Below are 26,505 nucleotides of genomic sequence, written 5' to 3'. Positions count from 1 at the left end.
GCAACAACAACACACAACGCACAACACACGCAGTGAGGAGGCTGAGACAGTGGAGCCATGTGAATCCAGCAGGTATCTATCTTATTGTAATTAAAGAGCTTAATGGATGAAGAGCACTCACAGCAACAAACAGGCTTCGAGTTGCTCCATCGACTACATGACAAACGCTTGATGTGCAGCATATGATGGAGGATCAAGTTCCCTCCATTTACTCTGCAGCCGACAGCACAGATCTCAGATCAGATCGGTCTCATCTCGTCTCTGCATCAGCTGCCGCTCATTCAATAAAGACAACAAGTCCTCACACACACACACACAGCTGCCGTCCGATATATCGATCGGGCCGTGATGGCTTTATAAACGGCCGTCAGCAGCAGAGGCATCAACGTCAACATCAGCATCAACAAACGGGAAAAACTTAACCACTAATGGCAGCGGTGATGTGAGCTGACAGACCGTCTGACTGCAGAGAAGATGTTTCATGAACCATCTTCATCACATCCATAAAACATGATGAACATTAAGCTGAGACACTACAGGTGAATAGGGTAGAAATTTAAACTAACAGATATCACCATGAAACTTCCCAAGTTTATCACTTACATTAAGACAAATATTTTTTGTATTACAAGTTTCGTCAAATGTTATATTTAAATATGTAAATGAGGCAATATGTAATGAAATATGCGCAAATTTGCATACATTTCCATAACCGAAATCTGAACAATGCATAAAGCTACTTTCAAAATTATTGTTTTATTTTGTTGACATATTAGAGTCAGAAGTTTTTACAGAGGGGATTCTGGATATCTCTTTTTATCACTTTGTAAATGAGAAAATACTGTCACCAGCCCTAAAAAAAAAATCTAATTTCGCCATGTTTTTAGGAATAAAATGTTGTATAAATCAGGCTGTGGATGATATATCAACAATCCCCTCTGTAAAAACCTTCAGAATATAGAAAGGGATCAAACTGGAAGGTTTGGTGTCTGAAGCTCAGAGTCTGAGGGAAAACTCATTTTGAGAAAACGGCCTTTAAAGACTTGTACTGTAAAATTCCATAGATTGTTAATGTAAATCCTACTTTTACGATTGGTTGCTGATACGAAGGAGATTACAGTTTTTAGAGCCTACATCATTGTTCAGGAGAGAGAGCTTTACAATGATACCTGACATGACATGGGTCAGACTAACTTTTGGTGAATTTAGGAGAAATCTACTGACAGAAGAGACAAAATGAAGTAAAATAAAAACCTTAATGTGGATTTTCTACAATTTCTTTCCACTTTTCTGAAATAATACATGTTAAGGAAGAAGAATAGCCCCAAATGTGCATGAAAAACAGTGTTTTTGCCTGTAGTGTCTGGCCTTAAATCACTTAAAGCTGCTATATGTGTGTTTTCTGTGCTGCCTTAGACACATGAGTTGTTGTTATTTCTGAAAACTTGCTGGCACATCGTCCCCGTCTCTCTCTCTCTCTCCTCCGCTACTTTGATTTACTGACATGTTTTTGTTTTTCTAGATTGGAAAAATGCAAAAATGCAAAAAAAAAAGAAAACTAAACTAAATGGAAACAAAGAGCGAGCACATCGTCGTCTTGTGTTCAACCAAACCAGCTGCATCGTCATGGATTCGGTCAATAAGGGGACGAAAGATGTGGTTGCCTGTAGCAACCAAAGAACCACAGAGATAGTGGACATAGAGAGAGAGAGAGAGAGAGAGGGATGGACATAGACGATGTGATGGGCAAGCGCACACACACACACACACACACACACACACACATGCACAGACACACACACACACACACACACACAGTCCAGAGCTGAGCAAACAAGCCAGTGGAACAACACTCAGTGAGTCAGTGCCTGCATGATCCATTAGTAACTCTCTGCATGCACACACACACATACACACACACACACACAGACACAGACACACACACACACACACACACACACACACACACACACACGCACACATACACAACAACAACCCTGAGACCTTTGTTAGCACAACGTCAACATGCTAAACACACTGATACAATTACAGCACAAGTGCTTTATACCAGTGTGATCGCAGCAGCATAGAGGCTCATATAGAGGCAGATTAGCCATCCCATCACTTTACACACACACACACACACACACACACACATCTGTACTGCAGCGTGTGTGTGTGTGTCACCGTGACTCACAGCAACACTTGTGAAACTCCTGCAACTGGAACTTCAGAGGCGACAGGTGAGTAAAGAGTGCGTGCATGTGTGGAAAAATCAACTCACAATAAACCGTCCTGCAGGAAATTTCACCAAACACGAGCTGCTGCTGCTGCTGCTGCTGCTGCTGCTGTGTTTACACTTATACTCTTATATTATTACATCAGCCTGCTGTAACCTGCAGCCACATCACCATGACGCTGTAAAACTGACAGAAAATCAATCAATCAATCAATCAATCACAGCTTTCACTTAATCATTCATCCAGTTAAAGAACCAAACATCTGGCACACAGGCAATCAGACTGTTTCACTCCTCAACCTTCTGTAGGAGGTGAACATAGACAGAGATATGTCCAAAACACAACAACAGACCTCGCTTTTAAATTATGTTTTGGCCATTTTGCACAAGTATTATAGCCAATCATATTTAAATGATGTACAGTAGTGTATATTTTATTGTTTTAGACATTGTAGGATATATTTTATTATATATTTCCTCTTGTATTCAATTTCTATCTATCTATCTATCTATCTATCTATCTATCTATCTATCTATCTATCTATCTATCTATCTATCTATCTATCTATCTATCTATCTATCTATCTATCTATCTATCTATCTATCTATCTATCTGCTGCATCAGCCTCTAAAACAACAACAGCATTTATCATCTAAAGACAAAAAAAAAATATTGATGAATGTATTGGATTTACTGTACTGTTGCAGCGCTGTAGTGTGCACTACACTATGGTTGTGAATATGTGTGTGTATGTGTGTGTGTGTAGGGGGGGCATTTGCATAAGAATAGCATGACAAGCTGTCCCTCTACTGCCCCCGATCTCTAAATATACCCCCCGACACACACACACTCACACCACTAGCACCCGTGCTGCTGAATAATGCAGGTGGGGTGGAGTGGAGCAGTCAATAATTAAGTGGATCCATTGGTGTGGGAGGATGGCACTCATTTACCGTGTAAAAGATAAGTGGGCCAAGAGAGCTAAGGTGTCAGAGGGAGGAATCAGCAGCAGCACATGCAGCATCCTCTTATTACTGAGCCCCCCTCCCTTCACACACACACACACACACACACACATGCTGCAGCTCTTTAGCCCTGAGTTTTACAGGTTAAAACACCTTGTTTTAGGTTCTTTTTTTAGACATTATAGGTTAAAACACTGTTTCAAACTGTTTCTCATTGCCTGTTTATACTTTATATTGACAGATACATCATAAAAAAGATATAATTATGCATTTTTTTCACCATAAAATGCATTTAAAATGGAGTTAGAATGAAATTTTAGGGGTAAAAACAACATTCTGTATTGAAATTATGAGTTAATGATAAAAACAGGTGCTCAGTTAATGGATGCACCTTCGTTTAGAGCTCCAACTAAATGTCTGTCCTTCATTACGGATGAATCTGCCAGTTATTTTCTCCATCAACATATTAATTAATAATTTGGTCCATCTTAAATGATGATGATTAACACAGGCTGCCATTTAGTGGTGCTTTAATTTGCATCTTTGCTCTGAATAAACAGGTGGAAAAACTAAATATGTAAAAAATAGGCTAATAATAAAATCCCTGCAGCAGCTGAGTGAGGCCTGTTGATCAGAACAACTGTAGCTCTGCAGCTTCTTCTCTGCTGCTGCTGCTGCTGCACTGCAACTTATTCACACTGCAGCAACAGGTTTTAACAAGTTTCTCTCTGTGTTGCTCTGGTGCAGAAAATGTCTGAGTGAGTGTGGATGAGGAGGATGCAGCTCTGCAGCCTCATCATCATCATGGAGGAGCAGAGGATAGGGATGTTTACTCCTCAGCAGTATGTAGTAGGCTAGTAGTAACCAGGCAAGAATTGCTAAGAATACATTCTTATTAAGGCAATGGCCTGGTAGGAGGTGAAAGACCTCCTAATATAAGGGGCAAGGGAGAGGGGGAGTAGCCTATAACATTAAAATATAGACAATAAAAAACACATATGACAACAGTGACACAAAAGAAAAAGAAGAATATAGACAATAGGACTTTAACATAGCAAAGACATACCGCAAAGTGACAGTTAATTTGACATAGGCTCCAGTGACATACAACAAGTTATGTAAAGACAGTGATAGGTTATTATCTGTCTTTTATGTATTTCTTCTAGTCCCTATGGACCTCTGATTGTGTCCTTACTGTAATAAAGTCTTATTATTATTAATAATAGTCTTATTATTAGACACTAGACAACCATATAAGAGTTCACAGTCAATCAGTGCCTTGCTCAGCACCACAACAACAACACACAGCAGCCACACGGTGAAATCCAAACCCACACATCCATGTACAAACAGCGAGAGAGACAAAAGAGCCATGCAGCCGGTGGAGGAGGAGGTGGAGGTGAGGGGGGGGGGTCTTACCTTGCTCCTGATCTGGCCGGAGGTGGAGACTTTCCGGATGAGTTTCTGGGGGCCTTCCTGCTCCGCGTCGCTGTCGGAGGACTCGTCCCCTGCAGCAGCGACTGATCCCGGTCCTGATCCTGGTCCGGCCACAGCAGCAGCGCCCACCACATGGGCATGGATCCCCGCTGCAGACACCGCCCCCACCGCCACCGTTGTTGTTGGCCCTTTCTCCTCCGGCTCCTGTCGAGGGAAGGAAGGAGGAGAAGAAAACCAGTCGGGGTTAGGGTGGTGGTGGTGGTGGTGGTGGTGAGCCTTGGCCCGGTCTGCTGCTGCTGCTGCTGCTCCTCCCTTTCCCTTCCTCTCCTGCTGCAGCCGAGAGGAGCTGCTGCTGCTGCTGCTGCTGAACGCTGCCGGATGAGACGCGTCTCTCCTGGCTGTCATCTCTGTCTCTGTCGGTGTGTGTGTCTGGGTCGGTGTGTGTGTGTGGGCTGCTGGTAAACGCATAGGGATTGTAGCATGTCGCGGATGGCGCTCCAGCTCCAGCTCCTCACCACACACAGCGAGCACTGACTGAGCAGCAGCAGCGTTTAAACCAAACCCACTCCCCCTAAAAACACCACTATACCGACACTCTCCACTCTCCTCCTCCTCCTCTCCTCTCCTCGGTCCCTGCTCGGCTGACGGTCACGGAGAAGGAGGGAGAGAGTAAAAGAGGGAGAGAAAGGGAGGGAGAGAAGGAGAGAGGGAGAGACCGCCTCACCCCCTCCGTCAGCCGGTGGAACATGTCCGAGTCCCGGTCAGACCCTAGCGGCTGCTTCCCCTCATGCAAACTACTCTGATTTACAACTGTAATGTAGTAGAAGGCTAATTATTAAACTGCACAAACTGTTGCTGCTGTTAATATTTATCACCATTAGAAATAACATTATAACAAATTAATAATAATAAAAAAAAAGATTAGAGCTCAAGGATGCAGTCTGTAGAATAAAATAATCGATAATCATGTTTTACTTTACTGTGCAACAGGAAAATGAACTGTAGCTAGGCAGTATAGGCTATTTATTTATTTATCTATTCGAAATAGCCTCGCTATATAGCCTATATGCATATAAGCCATTTGTTTCACAAGATCATTTTTTATAGTGTAGTAGCCTATAATAACCTCAATAATAATCTTGATAAATGATTATTATTTATGTAGCTAAGTGTCACTTAACGACGTGAGAGGAGTTGAGATAAATTTCCATTCAGCGGGCAAGACGAAACAGGAGTGGGATTTTTTTTAAAGGAAATGACAGAAGAAGGAAAGAAAGAGGAACAAGAAGAAAAAGAGAAGAGGAGAGGTGAAAAAGGAGAGAAGACGAAAAAGAAGGAGAAGAAAAGCAGAGGGAGTCCTCTTTCATATGAGAATAAACACAACCAGCCCCGGAGAGTTGTCCATTAAATCCAAGGAAGGAAATCGAGTTACGCATCAATCCGGAGTCTTTTAGTGGAAATGACTTAAACGCCGTCACTATACTTTTGTCTTTGTAGCTTCACCGGGAATAAAAAAAAATTAAAGAAAATGAGATTAAATCGTTATAAAGTGACGTTTTAACGGGTTTCGTATAATCCTCCTCCACGGTAAAAAGAGGAAATCAGTGCAGACGGAGACGGAGAGGATGAAGCAACTCCAAACTCCACTACACACAGACAGGAACACGCTGTAGCCTAATAATGATCATAATATTATTAATAGCTAATTATAATAATAATAAATCAGACTTTCTGTGTTTTTGGGGAGAAACTGAGTCGGAAGCCGATTTAAAATTTAAAAAAAAAGTGTCCAGAGCTGAGTTGGTACTGACCAGTTCCTCCCAGGCCGGGCTGCGGGTGTAGGGGTAGATAACATCCTCCATAGTCCCACAGCTGAGAGTCCGCGGAGAGAAAACCACCGAGATCACGGAGAGGAGAAGAGAGGAGAGGAGGAGAGGTGGAGGAATTCACATTCACAACCTGCCTCGCTGCCCTCTCTCCGCTCATATGCCGCGCTGAAAAGACGGGATTTAATTCGGCTTCCTTCCTCCTCCTCGTCCTCCTCCCTCCTCCTCCACTACACCACCACCACCACCACACCTCCTCCAGCGCTGCTCCTCCTCCTCCTCCTCCTCCTGCTCCTTCTTCCAGAGGCCGAGCCCATCAGCGCTCCACGTGATAAATGTCAAACCCGCTTAAACGCACAACACAACACAACACAACACAACACACTCACTCACTCACTCTCGAGGGAGGTTTGTGTGCATGTGCGTGTGTGCGTGTGTGTGTGTGTGTGGTGCTTAGGCCATAGGCTATATAGATGTGCGCGCCTGGCGTGCACGTGAGTGAGTGAGTGAGTGAGTGGGTCTAATAAGGGGAATGTGAGAGGAGTTTGAATGACGTCATCTATTTATCCACCGTTTAAATCTAATTTAATGAGATCTACAGTAGCTATTTCCCACCATGTCGATTGATCTAATTTGGTCCATCCAGGCTTCTGCAGGTATTATCTTCACTTGAATCAACAAATATGAATCAATACATTCACTTACCGTATGTATTCATTCATATATACAGTATAGGCTATATATATATATATATACTGTATATACAGTATATATATATATATATATATATATATATATATATATATATATATATATATATATATATATATATATATATATATATATATATATATATAAGTGAATGTATTGATTCATATTTGTTGATTCAAGTGAAGATAATACCTGCATATATATATATATATATATATATATATATATATATATATATATATATATATATATATATATATATATATATATATATATATATATATATATAGGCCTATAAAATATCTTCTATCTCTGTTCTATTCAGTTTTATTATATTGTATAAATCCTAAATTGTAGTCTATATAGTAGCTATATGCATATTTTTTGCACTAGAATATACATTTTATTCTATTTTATATCATTTTATTTTATTTTTTCGCTAAAAAAAAGTGTCATTAATCATATAATACAATTTATTGGGCTATTTAAGTCACTTTAGTAAAGAAACGCTTAATATTTTAGTGTCAGAAACTTGGTTTTGATGTAAAAACAACACCGGAACTAATCAGAAGACGCTGGTTCAACAAACCGCTCCAGAAGACTTTAGACTTAAATTCAGGACCACCAATTTAATTCTATTTAGTAAAGAAACGTTTTATATTTGTGTGTCAGAAAAAAAAAAAAGAAAAAAAAATACACCGGAACCAATGAGACACTGGTCAACAAAGCGCTCCGGAAGACTTTAGTTCCGGACCGGCTTGTCCCACTGTTATTATCTTCCCCCGCCGACAGAATGAGCTGACAGTTGTTATGAAATGTGAACAGAGCTGCACAACTAGGCTTCAGGACTTTATATCTTATTCACTATGTTTTGAATGTTAACTAAATAGTTTTTTATTTAAATTAAAAATGCACAGCCAGATCTTGTGTCGCGGCTCTTCGGCCGCCGTCGCTGCCCGGAGGATGCGGAATATTCTGGGATGTGTCCTGGGGAGAGACGGCTGGATGTGGAGGAGCCATGAGGTCAAACTGCTCAACACGTCCTCAGGTAACAACTACACTTGAGACAGTCAGGAAAGTCATAAAAAAACAAGCACAATAGAATAAAAAGCTCGTTTTTAAAGCGGAACCAGAACATTTATTTATGTGTATGATAATGCAAAAATAATCAGCCCAGATGTTTTGGGGCTGAGGTGAAACCATTAGCGGCTGTTTGGTGATAATAATTAAAGTTTTTCTGAATGAACACAATGAGGTGACAACTGTGTGATTAACATTCAACGTGACTTTGACCTGGGAATGTGAACAACGCGTTAGTTTAGCTAATAGGTGAAAGGTTAACATCAGATATATTCAACTGTGTCAAGTCATTTTACTGTGTCAGCTAGAAGCTAGAAGTATAGTAGCTACAGTGGTTTAAAATAACAAATGTTTAGGTCTTTTTTAAATGTCTTGTGTGTGTTTAAAAGGTGGTGTTGATACATTTCTGTTACCCTTTGGTTTCAGACAAATAAAGTTTATATTCTAGTCCGTTCAACGTTATAGGATAATTACAATCTGGACCTTATTTCTAGCATAAATACGATCATTTACCCACCCAGATAACTTTGGTGTCATTGCAAGTCGTATCTTTAATGTGCGTGGCGCTCAAAGATGACATCATCCAGGTCAGAGGTCAGTAGGTCAACCTACAGACCCCGGATGTTGATAACAGCTAACCCCGGACTCAGAGGGGAATAGCACTAGCCTATCAGAACTAAATATTGATGAAATGAAGGAGTTTCTCTGCAGATAATGTGTTATTTAGAGGCTGCATTGCGCTGCCCTGACTCGTAATGACACCAAAGTTATCTGGGTGAGTAAATGATCGTATTTTATGCTAGAAATAAGGTCCAGATTGTTAAAAAAAACGGTAATTATCCTTTAATACAAGCTGTAATAAATGGCTTCATTAATGGTCACAAATTGTAAACCACATCTCCACAGACAAAAACCTATGTGTGCATTACTTATTAACATTTACAACTTAAAATGAATGGAAGTAGAAGAAAACTGCAGATTGTTTGACAACACTTTATGCTGATTTTTATGATATTTCCAGGTTGTTCAGATTCCGCTCCATCCTTAAATATATGTAGTGTGCTGCAGTGGTGTGTTGTGTTATTATAAACATTATAACAGTAATGCCTGAAGTGTCTAACACCTTTGTTTAGCCAATAGGTGAAAGGTTAACATCATATAGGCTATTCAACCATGTTAAGTCATTAACTGGAAGCTAAATTGGATTAAAACAACAAATGTTTAACCGTTGTTACTTCCAGATGAGACAACATTAATAAAAGCTGTAATAAATTGCTTTATCAATGGCCCTAAATTGTCTATTAATCACCTCCACAGACAAAAATCCATGTATAAATTACTAATTTACAACTAAAAAAATGATGGAAATAGAAGAAAACTGACAACACTTCCTGCTGATTTGAAGATATTTCCAGTCTTAAGTATATTGCAGTGGTGTGTTCATTCAAGTAACAGTAATAATGCCTTAAACTTGTGTTGTAACTGAGGAGCAGGCATATGTTAATTTGGCGGCCATGTTTGTTTAGTTAAGATAAACAGGTCCATCTTGGTAAACAAATGGTTTCTTTGCTGAACAGCAACATTTTAACTTTAACGATAGGAGAAGTAAAAGTGAGGTTGATGATATAGTGAGTGAGTGAATCTGATAATGTCCTTTAAGTTGGTTTGAAAGACTCATGTATTTGTTTCTTCTCCTTTCTGCAGGCGACACAGTGAAAATCGGAGAGATCACCTACAAACTCAAAACACCTCAGAACCCAGAGCTCGTTCCTGTCAAACACAGTGTGTAACTTTCCCGTCTTTGACTTGTAAATATTTAAAATTAAAGAAAAACACAGCAGGTGTAAAACAATATTTACTCAGTCTTTGTTTTTTGTCTTTCTTCACCAGTTTCAGACTCGCTCCCTCAGACGGTGGCTCAGCACCTACGATGGATTATGCAGAAAGACCTTTTAGGACAGGACGTGTTCCTCATTGGTCCTCCGGGACCTCTGAGACGCTCCATAGCCATGCAGTACCTCGTGAGTACACAAACATAGAGAATATATATACTCAATTACATGAAAAACTATATTAAAATGGAAACAAATCCCAGTCTTAGATATTATTTAAAGTGTTAATGGACACAATAAGTTGACAGAGTTGTACAAACGTGTGTAAAACTGTTTATTTTCAATAAATCAAACATCCTTAGTTGAATAAAATTCCACATAAAATGTCCTTCAGATGGTTAATGTTCTATTCTGGTCATTATGGATGGTTACTTCAGATGTTTTAGATTTGTACAGAATGATTCTCCTAACAATGAACATTTGTTTGGTCAATATCCCACACAACATTTTGGCAAATTGGCCCATTGCCATAATCCCTATAGTCATAGCAGTAGGTTTGTTACCTTTAATTGTCGGTGCAAGCTATTTTTAGAACGGCGGAGCAGAGCCGCGAGCTACTCAGAGCTACGCTACAGAGGCTCATGGGATTTCTTGGTTTCTCTCATCAAACTCATCAAATACACAATCCAACAACTCCACAACGCTCTGGTGGACAAGTTGTGACCTGCACATTCACCACGCTATGAGATAATAACACAACGTTACCACACAGAGTTGTTTTCGAGGTAAATGCAAAGCCACCGATGGCACGTTCCCGTCGGGGGCAGTCGTTTTTCGGCAAGGAGTCTCTTTTCGGCACAACACCGGCTATGCATTTGCCTTGAGAACAACTCATAAACTATAGGGATTATGCCAATGGGAATGTGAGATGTGCAAATTTGCCAAAATGTTGAAATATCCCTTTATCCTTTTAGCTCATACACTTTTCCTGGTGAATGATTTTAATGATAATCTCAGTAAAACAGGCACCAGATCAGTGCAGGTAGTGAAGTTCACCGATCTGTTCATGCTGTGTGTTTGTACAATACTCTGACTATAATGTGGTTATAATAATAATACATTTTATTTGTAAGCGCTTTTACAGATGCTCAAAGACACTTTACACTTAAATCTTAAAGGATAATTTCCGTTTTTTACAACCTGGACCTTATTTCTAGCATAAAATAAGATCATTTTACTCACCCAGAAACTTTGGTGTCATTTGGAGTTGTTTTGACGAAATTAGCCCCAGTGGAGCGGCGCGTATATCCGTATAATGCGAGAACACGGGGCACGCAATGCAGCCTCTAAATATCACATTATCCGCTGCAAAACTCGTTCATTTCGCCAATATTTTGTTATGATACACTAGTGATATTCCCCTCCGAGCCCGTGGTGGCATGTTATCAACATGCTGCGCCTGTAGGTTGACTACTAACCTCCGACCTGGATGATGTCATCTCCGACCGCTGCCCGGCGCGGCTAACTTGCTACCGCTAATGCTATGGTTCGTTTCTGCGTGTTTCTGACTTGTCAGAACAAAATGATCAGCTGGATGAAGTTCAGCTTCCACAGGCTTCCTCTCCTCAACCTGGACTCACTAAAGCTCCGGCTAGTTGAGATAAAAATGGACCCGAATGGCGAAGCGGAATGATTATTATCAGAATGAGCCGGGCAGCGGTCGGAGATGACATCATCCAGGTCGGAGGTTAGTAGTCAATCTACAGGCGCAGCATGTTGATAACATGCCACCACGGGCTCGGAGGGGAATATCACTAGTGTATCATAACAAAATATTGGCGAAATGAAGGAGTTTTGCGGCGGATAATGTGTTATTTAGAGGCTGCATTGCGCTGCCCCGTGCTCTCGCATTATACGGATATACGCGCCGCTCCACTGGGGCTAATATCGTCAAAACAACTCCAAATGACACCAAAGTTTCTGGGTGAGTAAAATGATTGTATTTTATGCTAGAAATAAGTTCCAGGTTGTAAAAAACGGAAATTATCCTTTAAAGTAGAGCAAAGTCTGAGTGGAAATTCAATAAAAAAACAGCAATAAAACAGCATTAAACACACACAAAGATTCTATATTAAAAGCTAATTTCAGAAGGTGTGTTTTGAGCATGGTCTTGGATGTTGGGAGGTGTGTGCAGATACGGATGGGTTTGTGGAGTTCTTTAAGCCTCCAGCTTCTCTCCTGAAACGCTGTGTGTTGTGTGATGTTGTGGTTGAACAGGAGTTGACCAAGCGGGAGGTGGAGTACGTGGCTCTGTCCAGAGACACCACGGAGACCGACCTGAAGCAGAGGAGAGAGATCCGCTCCGGGACCGCCTTCTACATCGACCAGGTAATTCATCATTTTTGTTGTGTCTTTTACAACAATACAACGACGATAAAGACTTTCTATTCTATTTCTAAATCCCCCATAAGAGCGTGTAGGGTCGGTCAACATGTCTGTTAATGTTGAACAGTTCAGCAAGTGGAAGATGAAATGATCTGCAAAAGACATAGAGTTACAGATGACACATTCCCTTTACAGTTAAAACATTTTCTTCCCTCCATCTTTTCCATGTTCACACTATCAGAAAAGGAAAAGTTCCCTCAGCAAAGGTTTGGCCCCCCTGCAGTTCTACTAACTTCTAGTTAGTAGCCAGTAGCCCCCCCCCACCCCCTCTGTAAACTATCCCAGTGTGTAAATAGTAAATATCTTGTCTGATACCTTGGTCAAAGTTCTCTAAGAGCTCAAGTCTCCTGGGTTTCTCATTCTTTTGCTGCTGCTGCTTTGTTTCCCTTTTTCACTCTGAACCGTAGAAAACTAAAATAACACACTGATAAAAGAGTGTTTACTGTTTAACTTTATGTCTTTTGGAGATCATTTCATCTTCCACTTGATGAACTGTTCACATTAACAGAGGTTGTTAGCATGGTACTGAGTCGCGGTACCTGCAGAGTGACAGACAGGCTCACTGTTACTGTGCAGAGGGACGAGATTACAGCTGTTACTGTCGTCCTGACAGTGACTCCCGACGCTAAAACACGAGCTGCTTTTATTCTGAAAAACTCTGACCAGTCAAACTGTAGGATGTGTTAGAGGACTAATTTATCTGTCTAAACATCAGAACTACGACACCTGAAACTGTAAACACAGCTGATCGATCGAAAAAAATGACAGCTCCTGTGAATTTACTTTCCGCCATTGAGAACAGGTTCTTGAATGAGACGTATCCTCAAAGTTTTGGGCAGTTCTGTTAGGTCATGCTGCTTTACATGCTGGCAAAGCTAGACATGTCAGACTTGTGTGGGCTCTGAGAAAATCGCTTCGTTACTTGCATCGTTTTTAAACTTTGGCGGCTCTGCCACTCGTCTTTTGGCCACTCAGTGGACGTTCCACAGCGACTTCCGAGTACCGTGACGTCACGTGCATACCCTCTATTGTTGATCCAACTCTTTACTGGACTTAACGATGGTGTACTGTTGTCATGGACCTGCACACAGTCAGAGGAGGGTGGAGGGTGAGGGTTGGGGGGTTGGGACAGAGGGTGTGATGGAGGTGGACTTCAGAGATGGAGGGACCAGAGCCAGGAGGATGAAACCATCCACACGCTAAATGTTTGTTTCTGAACTGATCTAAACAGTTAAAGCAGATCATCTGTCAAACTGGTGTTTTTCATACCACTTAATGATCGATAAAGCTTCACGCAAACACACACACACCCCCACTCTGCTGCCTATGTATGCCAGGTAACCATGGAAACCAGCAGTTCCTCATTATCCAGGCTGGTTACTCCAAGGAGATTTTTGTGTCCTCCATTCATTTCTCATGGGAACAGAAAATAACTATATAAACTGTATAATCTATACACATGTACCCACACAGACACACACACACATGTATCTATCTATATATATATAATACGCACACACACACACACAAAATCCACATAAGTGCATTAAACGCTGTCACCGGGCTTCAGTGACAAATGAGGATGAGCTGCGATAATGAACATTTACTCAGTCATGTCATTATCCACAGCTAATTAGCACACGGCTTCATCTGTGTAAAAAAAGAATAAGAAAAAGAAAAAGAAAAAGAAATCGGTTACATAACAGTTCAAACATCAACTCCATGGAAACAGGGTGAAGTTTTTCCTGTTTTATTCTTGGCACATTTATCATGTGGACTTCACTTCACTCACACACTCGGTCTCCAGGAACAGAGAGAGAGAAAAAAAAAAGACTCACTGCTAATTAGTTTGAGCTTCTTATTATAATTAGACTGAAGCTGGAAACTGGGAGTTGAGTTACTGCAGAGTGTCACTCCACTTTCCTCAGCGGAGCGCTGGTTTTCTATGAATATGAGCATGAACTCGTTTCCTCAGCGGGAGCAGGAAGAGAAAGATTCCTCCGCTCACTGGTTCAGACCTGTAGCTCTGCTCGGCCTTCATCATGGTCATTCACTTTACTAGATAACTATGTGTCATTACCATACAAATGATTGCGATTAATGATTTAAAGCAGAAGTAAGCGATATTTTTGTGTTAATATAAGTCTTAAATAGTTCTATCTTCCGACAGCAATCACTTCTATAGAGTGTTTGGTCTGAAACACGGGTCTGTCAGTCACTCTGCTCTGCTCTGAGCCGAGGAGAAAACTTTTCTCGTATCCTACAATTTTTATCCAATGAGGAGAGAGAACGGCATGAAGGGCTGTGTGTGCAGCCAAGGGATGCGCCTGAATGTGGTGACGTAGGGACGAGGACTGTTATGGTGCGTTCAAGGAAACTTGTAAGTCGTGTTTTTCCGACCTGTGAAGTCGTACCAGTTCGATCTGGTACGAGTTCACAGGTCGGAAGTTACGAGTGGCCGTTATAGTGACTTTCACAGGTAAAACAGGTCGGAGAAACACGAGTTGCGGGTTGCCTGAAACGCTACAAAGTCGTAAGTTGTGACTTGAAGCTGTAATTTACGGTTTCAAAAGCCTGCCTGGAACGCAGCATTAGCCAAAACGACCGGATCGCTTACTTCTGCTTTAATTGTCTCTTTCTGATCATTTTATGCCACTTTTATAGTGTAAGCCTAAACATACCGGTAGTTCAGTTCAACATTTAGTTGTCATTCATTCATTCAACTTAATCCATGATGCTAATGTCAGTAGATGATCATTGAAATGCAGTTGTCGAATATTAGAAATTAAACAGTTTTTTTTCTTGCTCCACTCATGAGTCCTAAAAACATGGGCGCAACGTGATGATGTCATTAAAAGAGGACCAGTCAAAGCTCAAATGTTGGAAAACAAGGATAAAATCTGCCGTTTCTGTTAGTTTCATCCAGCTGTTTTTATACAGATGAATGGAAACCATTCTAATGAATATGCAAAAATAACTGCAGACAGCTCATCAGGTGATGATGTAATAATTGCGAGCAAAAGACCTACAACCTGTATATCTGCTCTGCACCTGCACAGTGGTAATGTGACAGCAGGACACAAGACTGTAGCTGAATGTGGTAAACTGTCTTTTTTGTATTTATGTAGGGCTTTTCTAGTCTGTAGCGCCACTCAAAGAAGCTTACACTACGAGTCACATCCAACAACAGTCTAAACAAAAGAATCAAAATCCCTCACCAATAAAACTGTGGACCAGGAACAAGAATCACTTAACATCTACAATACACGAGTTAAAAGAAAAGATCACTGCCCACTCCAGACTGGACTGCATCCACTTTCATTCCCACCTCAAGCTGATTCTACTTTCTGAACTTTTAACTATTTATGTAGTATATTTCTTATACATTGTTTACGTTACCACTGTGATGTGATGTGTGTGTCCGTACCTGCACTGTCGCTCTTGACAAATGAAGTTCCTTGTGGTTTTGATCAGACTACTAGAGGAACCAGGGATTGAGCCCCTGAGCTTCTGATTACCGGTATAGTGTACAGCGACGGCCTGCTTTCCCTCCTGAGCCACAGACGAGGAACAGACCAGGTTCAGGTTCAGGCAACAGGCGGCGAGAGGAAATGAATCCAGACCAGGAGCTGAGGGTTTTAGTTTAGTGGAAGTCTTGATTACAGGAGGTGGAGCTGAACTCTGACTCCATCACACCTGCTGCACTCAGACAGAGAGAGAGAGAGACACAGAGCTGTAGTTTATGATGGCAGTGAGTGACTATGGTTTTCTGTTAGTTAAAGCAGAAGTAAGCAATATTTTTGTGTTAATATAAGTCTTAAATAGTTGTATCTTCCGACAGCAATCACTTACATAGAGTGTTTGGTCTGAAACACGGGTCTGTCAGTCACTCTGCTCTGCTCTGAGCCGAGGGATGCGCGTGAATGTGGTGACGTAGGGACAAGGACCAATAGATCCATGACGAGGGCGGGGGCTGCTAACTAACGAAGTTAGCCAAAACGACCGGATCGCTTACTTCTGCTTTAACTCTCTATTGGTGGGTGACTGTGCTGCATTTTTTCAGAAATCAAAGGTCTTTGTTCAAAATCATCAGGCATTGTGTTCAAAGAAATGTTCTATGTATTGGGATATATACTTTATACATCAAAAGTACTAGTGGTATCGGTATCGGGGTGGCAGCAGAGGAGGAAAAGGAGGACAAAGGAATCATGGTGTTCATTTGTTTCCTTTCAGTCAATTTTTACAGTATAATCAATAGATCAATACAATATAACATCATTTTAACACATTTGGATAAAGTGTTTAAAACCTAAACACATTTCCCTGAATAAACATGTAAAAGTGTTTAAAAAGTGTTACAGCGAATAAACATGTTCTCGTGTTTATTATCTAAACACCATGACGCGTTTGAAAAGTGTTACGGATAAGTATTTAACAATGTGTTCAGATCTTAAACATTTGGTTTTACTGTATCCCGCCACAGTCTTGTTTGGGCCCGTCAACCATCGTCTCTCACAGAAGAAAAAAACTAAATATTGTGTTTGTTTTTTAACAGCGTTTCACCGTCAGTCAGCCCCTCCACCCGCTGTGTCCCTCGCGTGCGGACACACACACTAACACACACACACAGCTAATAAACGCTAAATGTGGCAAATCGCGCTAATTGTACAGTGATCAAATTACCGCTCTGCATTTTTTTTGCAGTCTACTGACCAGAATCCAAAGTATGTCCAAACAGGTTGCTTGGAGTCCAAACCACTTCTCTCAGTTCGTGCCGAGTTTGTTTTTCTCTCTCTGTCATCTGCCTCTGCCACCGTTTCAGCAGCGAGAGCCGCTGTGCAAGTGAAACTCCTGTGACCTGTCCCTGACCCACAGGGGCGTGCACAGACTTTTTTCTCAAATATGTTTATTGAGCTTTTTATATATTAACATTACAACAATGATCAACAATGAACAACAACCACAACGCTCAGTACAACATTGGTCTAGACAGCCTGTACACATATACATCTCACACGCACCCGACCAGTACAATGAAAAGGCCTTCTCTGTGAAAAAAAGGACTAGACAAATAAAATAGCTAAATGAATGAGATAAAATAATAAATAAATAAAAATAAAAATACACCCCAGATCACAATTCTAGAAGTTTTAAATGACCAGGTTGTAGGTACAGTGTTATGAGCAAAACGCAGGAAAAGAGCCAAAGGCTAGCCAAGGACAACACTCGAAAGTACTGAAGCCACTGTAGAGTTAGAAAGGTGAAGATATGGAGTCCAAATGTTCATAAACTGTCTTGCACAGACTTTTTGAAGGGCCATAGCCCCCCCTGACCCCCTCCCTTGTGCACACCACTGCTGACCCGTCATGCAGTGCACCGTGTTTTTTTTTTTTTTCCATATTCGAATATTAATTTTCACAATCGAATCCCCGTTTTTTTTTTTTTTTTTTAATTCAAACATATATTCAAATTTAGACACTTGCTGCGTTCAAGACAATTCAGAAGTCGGAAAAAAACGAGCTCTGACTTGTAAGAAATGAATTGAACGGCGTCGAACTCGGAAATTACAGGTCGGAAACTCGGGTATCATTTCAGAGCTCCGACTTTCCGACTTGACGTCACGACAACATCAAAACATGGCGTCATGCCCTCGTCTTAAACAGTTAGAATTTAGACATTTGTAACTTATTTGTTGAGGTTTTAATGCATATTTTTGTGTATTATTGCAGTAGCCTTTATGAAATACGTTTATATTTAGCTGTGATTGTTGTATGGTGTGAAATTGCAGTTCCTCGCATGTGACGGAAATAACATTTAACTGTTATCAAGGCTATAATATTATATGTGCGTCTCATCTGCAGCGTCTCCGCTCCTCTTCATTTGCCTCCAAAATAAACATAATTTACTGCTGCATTTATTTTTCGTATTAAGCTTTAAGTATTAAGCCATGTTTTTTCTCTTCAGAGTTCCTGCAGCGTGAACGCAATTATGTCGGAAGTCGGAAAAATTTCCGAGTTGGGATTTCCGACCTCTGAGTTGTAATGAATGTCTCTACCAACTCGCCATGCACCGTCCCCTCCCTCGCCTCCCCATCTAAATGAAAACAGGTGTCCATTGTTTCCATGGAAACGGCTTGTGAATAGACACAGCATCACTGTGATGGTTCTAATAGGTGTGAAGAGACGGATTATTTCTGCTCCTCTTCTTCTTCTTCCTCAAACCCCGTGAAGATCGGCGCCGTTTAATGAAATGTGGGCAGCGAGTGTGTGTGTGTGTGATTTTTCAATATTCTGTGTTAATACATACAAGCCTGTGGGTGCAATTAGTGTGTGTGCACGTGTGTGTGTGTGTGTGTATTACTGTATCCTGCATTTTATTATAATTTAGTGAAAACGTGTGGGTGCAAAATAAGAAAACGCTTCTCTCTTGGAAAGTATTTTAGTATTGTGGGAGGTGTGTGTGTGTGTGTGTGTTTGTGTGTATTAACTAGAACATCCAAGTATTCCTCGGGGCCTTGTGCTGATTCGAAGCCCTATATTCAGACTTTAACGTGTCACTCCCTCTGCTCGCTCTCTTCCTCCTCCTCTTCTTTCCTTTTTCCTCCTTCAGTCCAAACATCTTGCCCTTCCTCCTTCCCTCCGTCCTCTTCCTCCTCTCCGTGTTGTGTGAAGGATGCAGCAGTCACATGGATGTAATTGCACGCATACATGTTGTATTTTTGACATCTCCACCACCAGTCACCTCTCTCCAATTAGCAGCAGCAGCCTCTTATGTAAGGCAGCTCACCTCAAACCCACAGTACTACTACTACTACTGCTGCTGCTGCTGCTGCTGCTGCAAACACAAGTCTCTGTTACCGTAGTAAAAAAGCGTGTGTGAGCTGATGGTTAACCTCTGCAACCTCCACTTCTTTTCTTAAAAGGGATACGCCAACATTTTTTTTTTTCGTGTCTTGCCTCACTCCCGAGTCCATGACCAGCAGATAGACACCATCCTTTCGACTGTGCGTGCAGTAACAAGGGAGATAGAGCCGTATCGCCCGTAATTAGCTTAGCTCAAACGCTGGAAGTGTATGGGTAGTGTTAGCCTGCCTCCACCTAAAGTCATCAGAGAAACTCTTCAGCAACTCTAAACGGAAACCGGCGGGCCGATCTTCGTCTCAGAGCTGACAAAACTCTCCGGTAAGGCATCTTGAGCGGTCAAATGCCGCTAACGGGACGAGATCGGTCAAAACGGAGGGTTCAAGTAAAGACGGTTTATTTTGGTTCAAGCTAGCTGCATCGAGGGTAGGTTAGCTTCCTGTTTCAAAGTAAAAGCACAAATTCTATTGTCATGGTTTTCTGTGTGTAAAAGGCAACAGGTGTTTTATTTTGTGAAAGTAACCGGAAGTGTGTTGGTCACAACCGCTAGCTTGAGTAGCGCCGAATTCGTCCAAACAAAATTGTAAACAGCTGGTATTTAGACAAATTAACGACACACTGCTGATCTAAACGGCTACTTTCTCACCTAAACATGTTTGAAATGTGGATAAAGTGATATATTTACAGAGTTTAGAGCTAAAATGAAACCAGCTTCTGACTGCTGGTTTCAGCTCGGGTAGGAGGCAGGCTAACACTACCCATACACTTCCAGTGTTTGAGCTAAGCTAATTACGGGCGATACGGCTCTATCTCCCTTGTTACTGCACGCACAGTCGAAAGGATGGTGTCTATCTGCTGGTCATGGACTCGGGAGTGAGGCAAGACACGTAAAGAAAAAATGTTGGCGTATTCCCTTAAGAAAATGAATTCATCAGATTCACTTTCTGAGCGAGGAAACGGCTGAGTAATCCTGTTTCTCTGAGGGAGAAAGCCGAGCTTCCAAATGCAAAAAGATGTAGGATTTGTAGATTTAAAAGAGTCAAAACAAAAACTGTACTTCCATAAATGACCATTTTAGACAGACTCCAAAAGTTAAAGGTCTCACGTTTTCACAAAAAACTCAAAACTGAACTCCAACTGAGTTTATGTGTGAGAGTTATTTTGTTATTTATGATTATTACAACCCACTGAGGAGCTGGCTAACTCATGCCAGCTTCAAACCAAGACGCTTTAACTCATCAGACGGTTTGACAGTGAAGCAGGTATTAAACTGTGTGGAATTAGAAGCGTCTTAAAAAGCCTCGGATTGACGGTGGTGATCCCTGCAGCCTGAGGCAGAGCTCAGAGTGGATCTGAATATTTCATACTTTTACTTTACGCTCTGCTTCCACACTGATCCACATCCTCTCGTTGTGTGTTTTAAAGGGATAGTTCAACATTTTGGTAAATTCTTCTCTCACCATAATCCCTATAGTCACAGCAGTAGGTTCATTCCCTTTAATTATCGGTGCATGTTGTTTTGAGGTCGGCGTATCGAACTCATCAAATACACAATCCAACAACTCCACAACATAACGCTCTGGTGGACAAGTTGTGACCTGCACATTCACCACGCTATGAGATAATCATGTTACATTACGAGACAGAGTTGTTTTAGAGGGAAATGCAGCCGGAACTACATTCATTTCTTCTCAAAAGAGAAAGTAGTTCAGAGTATTTGCTTCATGTGTCGTAACGTTACATAATTATACATGAGTATTTCATAGCGTGGTGAATGTGCAGGTCACAACTTGTCCACCAGAGATAGATAGATAGATAGATAGATAGATAGATAGATAGATAGATAGATAGATAGTTAGATAGATAGATAGATAGATAGATAGATAGATAGATAGATAGATAGATACTTTATTAATCCCAGTAGCGAAATTCAAGTGTCTCAGTTAAAACAGTTAAAACACAGACCAGTGCATACAATAAATACATACAAAGCCAGCCTAATGTGCAGTGTAAGAGCACGTATAAATGTGGAAGTGGAGCTATAGAATAAAATCACAGTATAAGTGCATGATGAGAATTATCAGTATAAAAGATAAAAGACTGGATGAAGACTGGATAAAAAAACTATGAATAAAATAAATAACAACTAATAAAACAGATCACAGAGCGTTGTGGAGTTGTTGGATTGTGTATTTGATGAATTTGATGAGGGACAGGGGACTGAGAAGCTCACGGCTCTGCTCTGCCGATCTCAAAACAACATGCACCGATAATTAAAGGTGATAAACCTACTGCTATGATTATACAGGGATTATGGCGATAGGAGAATTTGCCAAAATGTTGAACTATCCCTTTAAATTGTGCATCAGTTCATAAAGATCACCTGCACGTTTGCATTTTTCGCATCTTCTGCAGAAACTTTATGTCCATCCACTCTGTCTGTCTGTAACATCCGCTGCTGTCGACCTCTCACTATGTAACGACGATGATGATGGGATGTTGGTTCCTCGGTCGGTCGGTCGGCCTGTTCCCCGTCTCCCTCCCCGTCTCCCTCCGCCGTCCTTTCTGCCTGCGTCACTTGCATTTCTAACAATTATCTGATTACAGCGTTGGTGCCGAAAATGGATCAGGAGTTAAATTTAGAGCATCTGGTCCTCACTATAGTTTTATGGCTCTGCTTCCCACACAACCTGCCACGTATTTACATGTTAACCTAATTACATGGCCACTCGCTCTGCGGTCCGCCCAGACAGCTAAAGTTTCCTGCCTCTTGACGTCAGACCTGCTTTTTGATTTCTGTGCATCTACACACACATACACACACATCTACACACATCTACACACACACATACACGCTGGATGAAGTGAAGCAAGTCGAGCCGAGTGTGTGATCCCACATTCACATTCTGTGGTAGAAAATAGGCCTTCCTAAAAACAGCTGAGACTGTTTTGAAGCTGAGGGTTTGGACTGGAGTAGATTGAGGACATTGTGAGCACAATGAGGTGAGAGGACATCCTCAGGAAAGACTTTATGGAAAAGCTCATATTATTGTCATTAGTGCTGGGGCAGCGGGGGCTGATGGACAGGCAGATTGCTCTTTGTATAAATGCGTTTTAGCTTTTGTTAACATTTGCACAGGGTCAGAGGCCGCGCCGGACAATGGAGCCGCAGATCTGACCCGAGATTGAACCGACTCTTGTGGTTGGTCGGGAGGTTTTTTAGCCTTAAAATTTTCGGACGTTGCCTGATGCCAACTACGTCTCTGTCTGTCCTCACCCCCCCCTCCCTCCCTCCCTCCCTCCCAGTGTGCGGTGCGAGCAGCAACGCAAGGTCGAGTCCTGGTGCTGGAGGGGCTGGAGAAGGCGGAGAGGAACGTCCTGCCCGTCCTCAACAACCTGCTGGAGAACAGAGAGATGCAGCTGGAGGACGGACGCTTCCTCATGTCGGCCGAGCGCTACGACAAGCTGCTGCAGGTACACGCACCTGTCCTCACAACTCACCTTTAAAGGCCGGGACATATTATTATGTAATAAATATCAGTTTTTGATGACTCTTTGACATATATTTAGATGTTTGACTTGCCTTCCGGTCCCCAAAATGTGAGAATTGACAAAAAAAATCAGGGATGTCTTAAAGGGATAGTTCAACATTTTGGCAAATTGGCCCATTGCCATAATCCCTATATTCATAGCAGTAGGTTCGTTACCTGTAATTGTCGGTGCAAGCTATTTTTAGAACGGCGGAGCAGAGCCGCGAGCTGCTCAGAGCTACGCTACGGAGGCTCATGGGATTTCTTGGTTTCCCTCATCAAACTCATCAAATACACAATCCAACAACTCCACAACGCTCTGGTGGACAAGTTGTGACCTGCACATTCACCACGCTATGAGATGATAACACAACGTTACCACACAGAGTTGTTTTAGAGGTAAATTCATGAAAAACCGCTGATGCACGTTGCTTTCAGGGACAGTTTTTCATCAAGCAGACTCTGTATTTCCCTCTAAAACAACTCTGTCTGGTAACGTTGTGTTATTATCTCATAGTGTGGTGAATGTGCAGCTCACAACTTGTCCACCAGAGCGTTGTGGAGTTGTTGGATTGTGTATTTGATGAGTGTGATGAGGGAAACCAAGAAATCCCATAATGAGCCTCCGTAGCGTAGCTCTGAGCAGCTCGCCGCTCTGCTCCGCCGTTCTAAAAATAGCTTGCACCTACAATTAAAGGTAATGAACCTACTGCTATGACTATAGGGATTATGGCAATGGGCCAAATTGACAAAATGTTGAACTATCCCTTTAAGACACCTGGGAACTGTTTTAATTTGTGGTAAAAAGGGGCAGAATATGTCTCCTTTTAAGGTTTTAAATCCAAACACAATCACACTGACTTCACTCCTCGGTGTCTCTTCTTTAATTCACCACAGTTAACTTAACGCTGTAGAATATAAATCTTTTGCTTGGTTTATGGAGTCGTATCTTCACACGTCCACCGTGGATTTCACACTCCTCCTCCTACAGAGCTATTCCTGTGGTTAAATGGGAAAACTGCCCCTGCCTTAAATACTTTGTCACAGTCGGAGTCTGGACTAGTTACAGCAGCTTCCTACCTCGGACAGTTTCATACAAAACATCATGTAATGTAATGTAATGTATATACAGCTCTGGAAAAAATTAAGAGACCACTCCCAAAATGATCAGTTTCTCTGGTTTTACTATTTATAGGTATGTGTTTGAGTAAAATTAAATAAAATATTTTTTTGTTTTATTCTATTAACTACCGACAACATTTCTCCCAAAAAGTCATTTAGAGCTTTATTGGCTAATGACTAAACTAGTCTAAATAACAAAAATACCAAGTATTTTCAGACCTTGAATAATAATAATGCAAAGAAAACATGTTCATATTTATTCCTGAACAACACAGCAAGAATATTTTAACTCAGGAAGAGTTTATAAATCATAATAATGTTTAATCCCAGCAGTGGTTTTTATAATCTTCCTATAAAACCAGATGTGGTTCAGGTGATCGATGACCTCATCAGTGTCTCATTAACTAGAATGAGTTGTGTTTGTGTTGGTGTTTAAAAAAGAAAAGAGAAGAATGACTGTCATACATGTAGAGATGCTTTTAAGAAACATTTCGTTAGCCTAATAGCATAATTATGACTAATAGTCATATTTGAACATTTTCGGGAAAAAAAGAAAAAACACAATTTCTAGCAAGCAAAGTCAAAAAGATGACTTATTAGGCAGATAGTGATTTTGGACTCTAAAAAGCGCTCTGATTGGTTGAGGACATATAAGGCCAATAAGGCGAGGTGATGCAGCAGTGGTAGGAGAGGAAAGTTAGACAGGTATCTCAATTTGGCCAAAAAATGACTTAGGCAATTATGCTATGAGGCTAACGATTTGTGAAAGTGGTCTCTTATTTCTTTTCCAGAGCTACGTATATATCCTAAAAGAGGTGTTTTTGTTTTGTCCCTTTAATGCTTTTGCAGGATCACACCAAAGAGGAGCTGGACAGCTGGAAGATCGTCCGAGTGAGCGAGGACTTCCGGGTCATCGCTCTCGGTCTTCCGGTTCCCAAGTACAAAGGCAATCCTCTGGACCCTCCGCTCCGCTCGCGCTTCCAGGCCCGGGACGTCTACTACCTGCCCTTCAAGGTCGGCCCGGGAAACCACACATTATCTAACACCAAACCTTTCCCCACCAACACCAACAGCAGCAGCAGCAGCAGCATGTTTTAATAAAGGCAGAGGAGGAGGAGGAGGAGGAGGAGACTGGTGGTGTGTAACCGGTTGCACCCAGTGATCCTGTTTTCATTCACTCTCTGTGAGCAAACTTCACTGGAACTGCTCTCCTCCTCCTCCTCCTCCTCCTCCTCCTCCTCCTCCTCCTCCTCCTCCTCCTCCTCCTCCTCCTCCTCCTCCTCCTCGGTATTCGGAGAAAAGTTGATAACATGTGACGTAGTAACGGAGAAACAAACAGGCCTGAGGTTACAGAGAATTAGACGTTTGTGAAGCAAAGACAAGAACATCCTGGACGATAAAATAATCCCCATAATAACTCTGATGAAGTGATGTGAACATGTTGAGACACGACAGAAGTTAGTGCCATAGATCAGCAGCATATGAGCAGGATCACCACACAAAACTGAACTAAAACCGTTCATATTTTCACATTTTTACAGACAGAGATATATTTTCTGTCTTTATTTTTTATGTTTATTATTCATATATTTATATTTTAATGTTAAATTTTGGCCTCTAAATCCCAAAACAAAGTCTTTATATGATTCAGATTTCATTCTGTCCTTCTGTGTATTTGAATCAATGTGTTGCAGAGGTGTGGACTTGGACTAGAGACTTGAGACTTGACTTGGACTCGAGTCCCGATTTTGATGACTTAAGACTTGCTTGATCAAATCAAAAAAAGACTTGGACTCGCTTGGGACTTGATGCCAAAGACTTGAGACTCTACTTGGACTTGAGAGCAAAGACTTGAGACTCTACTTGGACTTGAGAGCAAAGACTTGAGACTCTACTTGGACTTGAGAGCAAAGACTTGAATTCAAGTCAAGTCACAAGCAGCAAGCACAAATATTAAAATATTTTAAAAAGTGTCACATCAATGTTACTGTAGCAGCCAACCAGAGACATTCCTATAGAACCCAGTCCTGTTATCAGTCTTGGCTGTGTAGGCTATAATTAATGCCAACACACTAATGCCTACCACACATAAAGATAATCTGGCTGATTTTGCCCCGATTTTCCCCCTTCGGACCAAAGACAAAAAACGCCTGATTATCTTGGCTCTTAAGAGTATTTTATGAGATTCTCCTGTGGTGTGTGGTGTTTTAAGATTTAAATTCTCCGAACAATCGGCTCGTAAAACGGTCGGCGGCGACAATCGTAAATATTAAACATGTTCAGTATTTACGATTGTTGGTCCCAAAAATCGGCTTGTGTGTGTGGGGGAAGCCGACAATCTCGAGTCACCGGCTCTGCTTCTTTATGTAACCAATAAAGAAGCAGAGCTGACTGCAGCACACGTAGCATTACAAACCAGTGTGGCTAACGGCTCCATGGCATGGATCTATATAATAC

General features: G+C 41.4%; 2 protein-coding genes across 2 annotated transcripts in view; one reads left to right on the top strand and one right to left on the bottom strand.

Moving 5' to 3' along the window:
- Nucleotides 1-4,630, bottom strand: part of dgkh (diacylglycerol kinase, eta) — an 84,421-nt gene extending 79,791 nt beyond the window's left edge. Inside the window, exon 1 of the mRNA XM_083997039.1 lies at nt 4,625-4,630. The gene's annotated coding sequence lies outside the window, so the exon portion shown is untranslated. The remainder of the gene's footprint in view (nt 1-4,624) is intronic.
- Nucleotides 4,631-7,975: 3,345 nt separating this feature from the next.
- Nucleotides 7,976-26,505, top strand: part of vwa8 (von Willebrand factor A domain containing 8) — a 123,115-nt gene continuing 104,585 nt past the window's right edge. Inside the window, exons 1-6 of the mRNA XM_083997034.1 lie at nt 7,976-8,227; nt 9,964-10,041; nt 10,150-10,280; nt 12,369-12,479; nt 22,703-22,870; nt 24,898-25,062. Coding sequence (XP_083853160.1) covers nt 8,089-8,227; nt 9,964-10,041; nt 10,150-10,280; nt 12,369-12,479; nt 22,703-22,870; nt 24,898-25,062 — 792 coding nt within the window. The 5' untranslated portion in view covers nt 7,976-8,088. The remainder of the gene's footprint in view (nt 8,228-9,963; nt 10,042-10,149; nt 10,281-12,368; nt 12,480-22,702; nt 22,871-24,897; nt 25,063-26,505) is intronic.

This window comes from Trachurus trachurus (genome assembly GCF_905171665.1).
Source record: "Trachurus trachurus genome assembly, chromosome: 21".
In the NCBI taxonomy this organism is placed as follows: Eukaryota; Metazoa; Chordata; class Actinopteri; order Carangiformes; family Carangidae; genus Trachurus; species Trachurus trachurus.
This window is presented reverse-complemented; position numbering and strand designations above follow the sequence as displayed.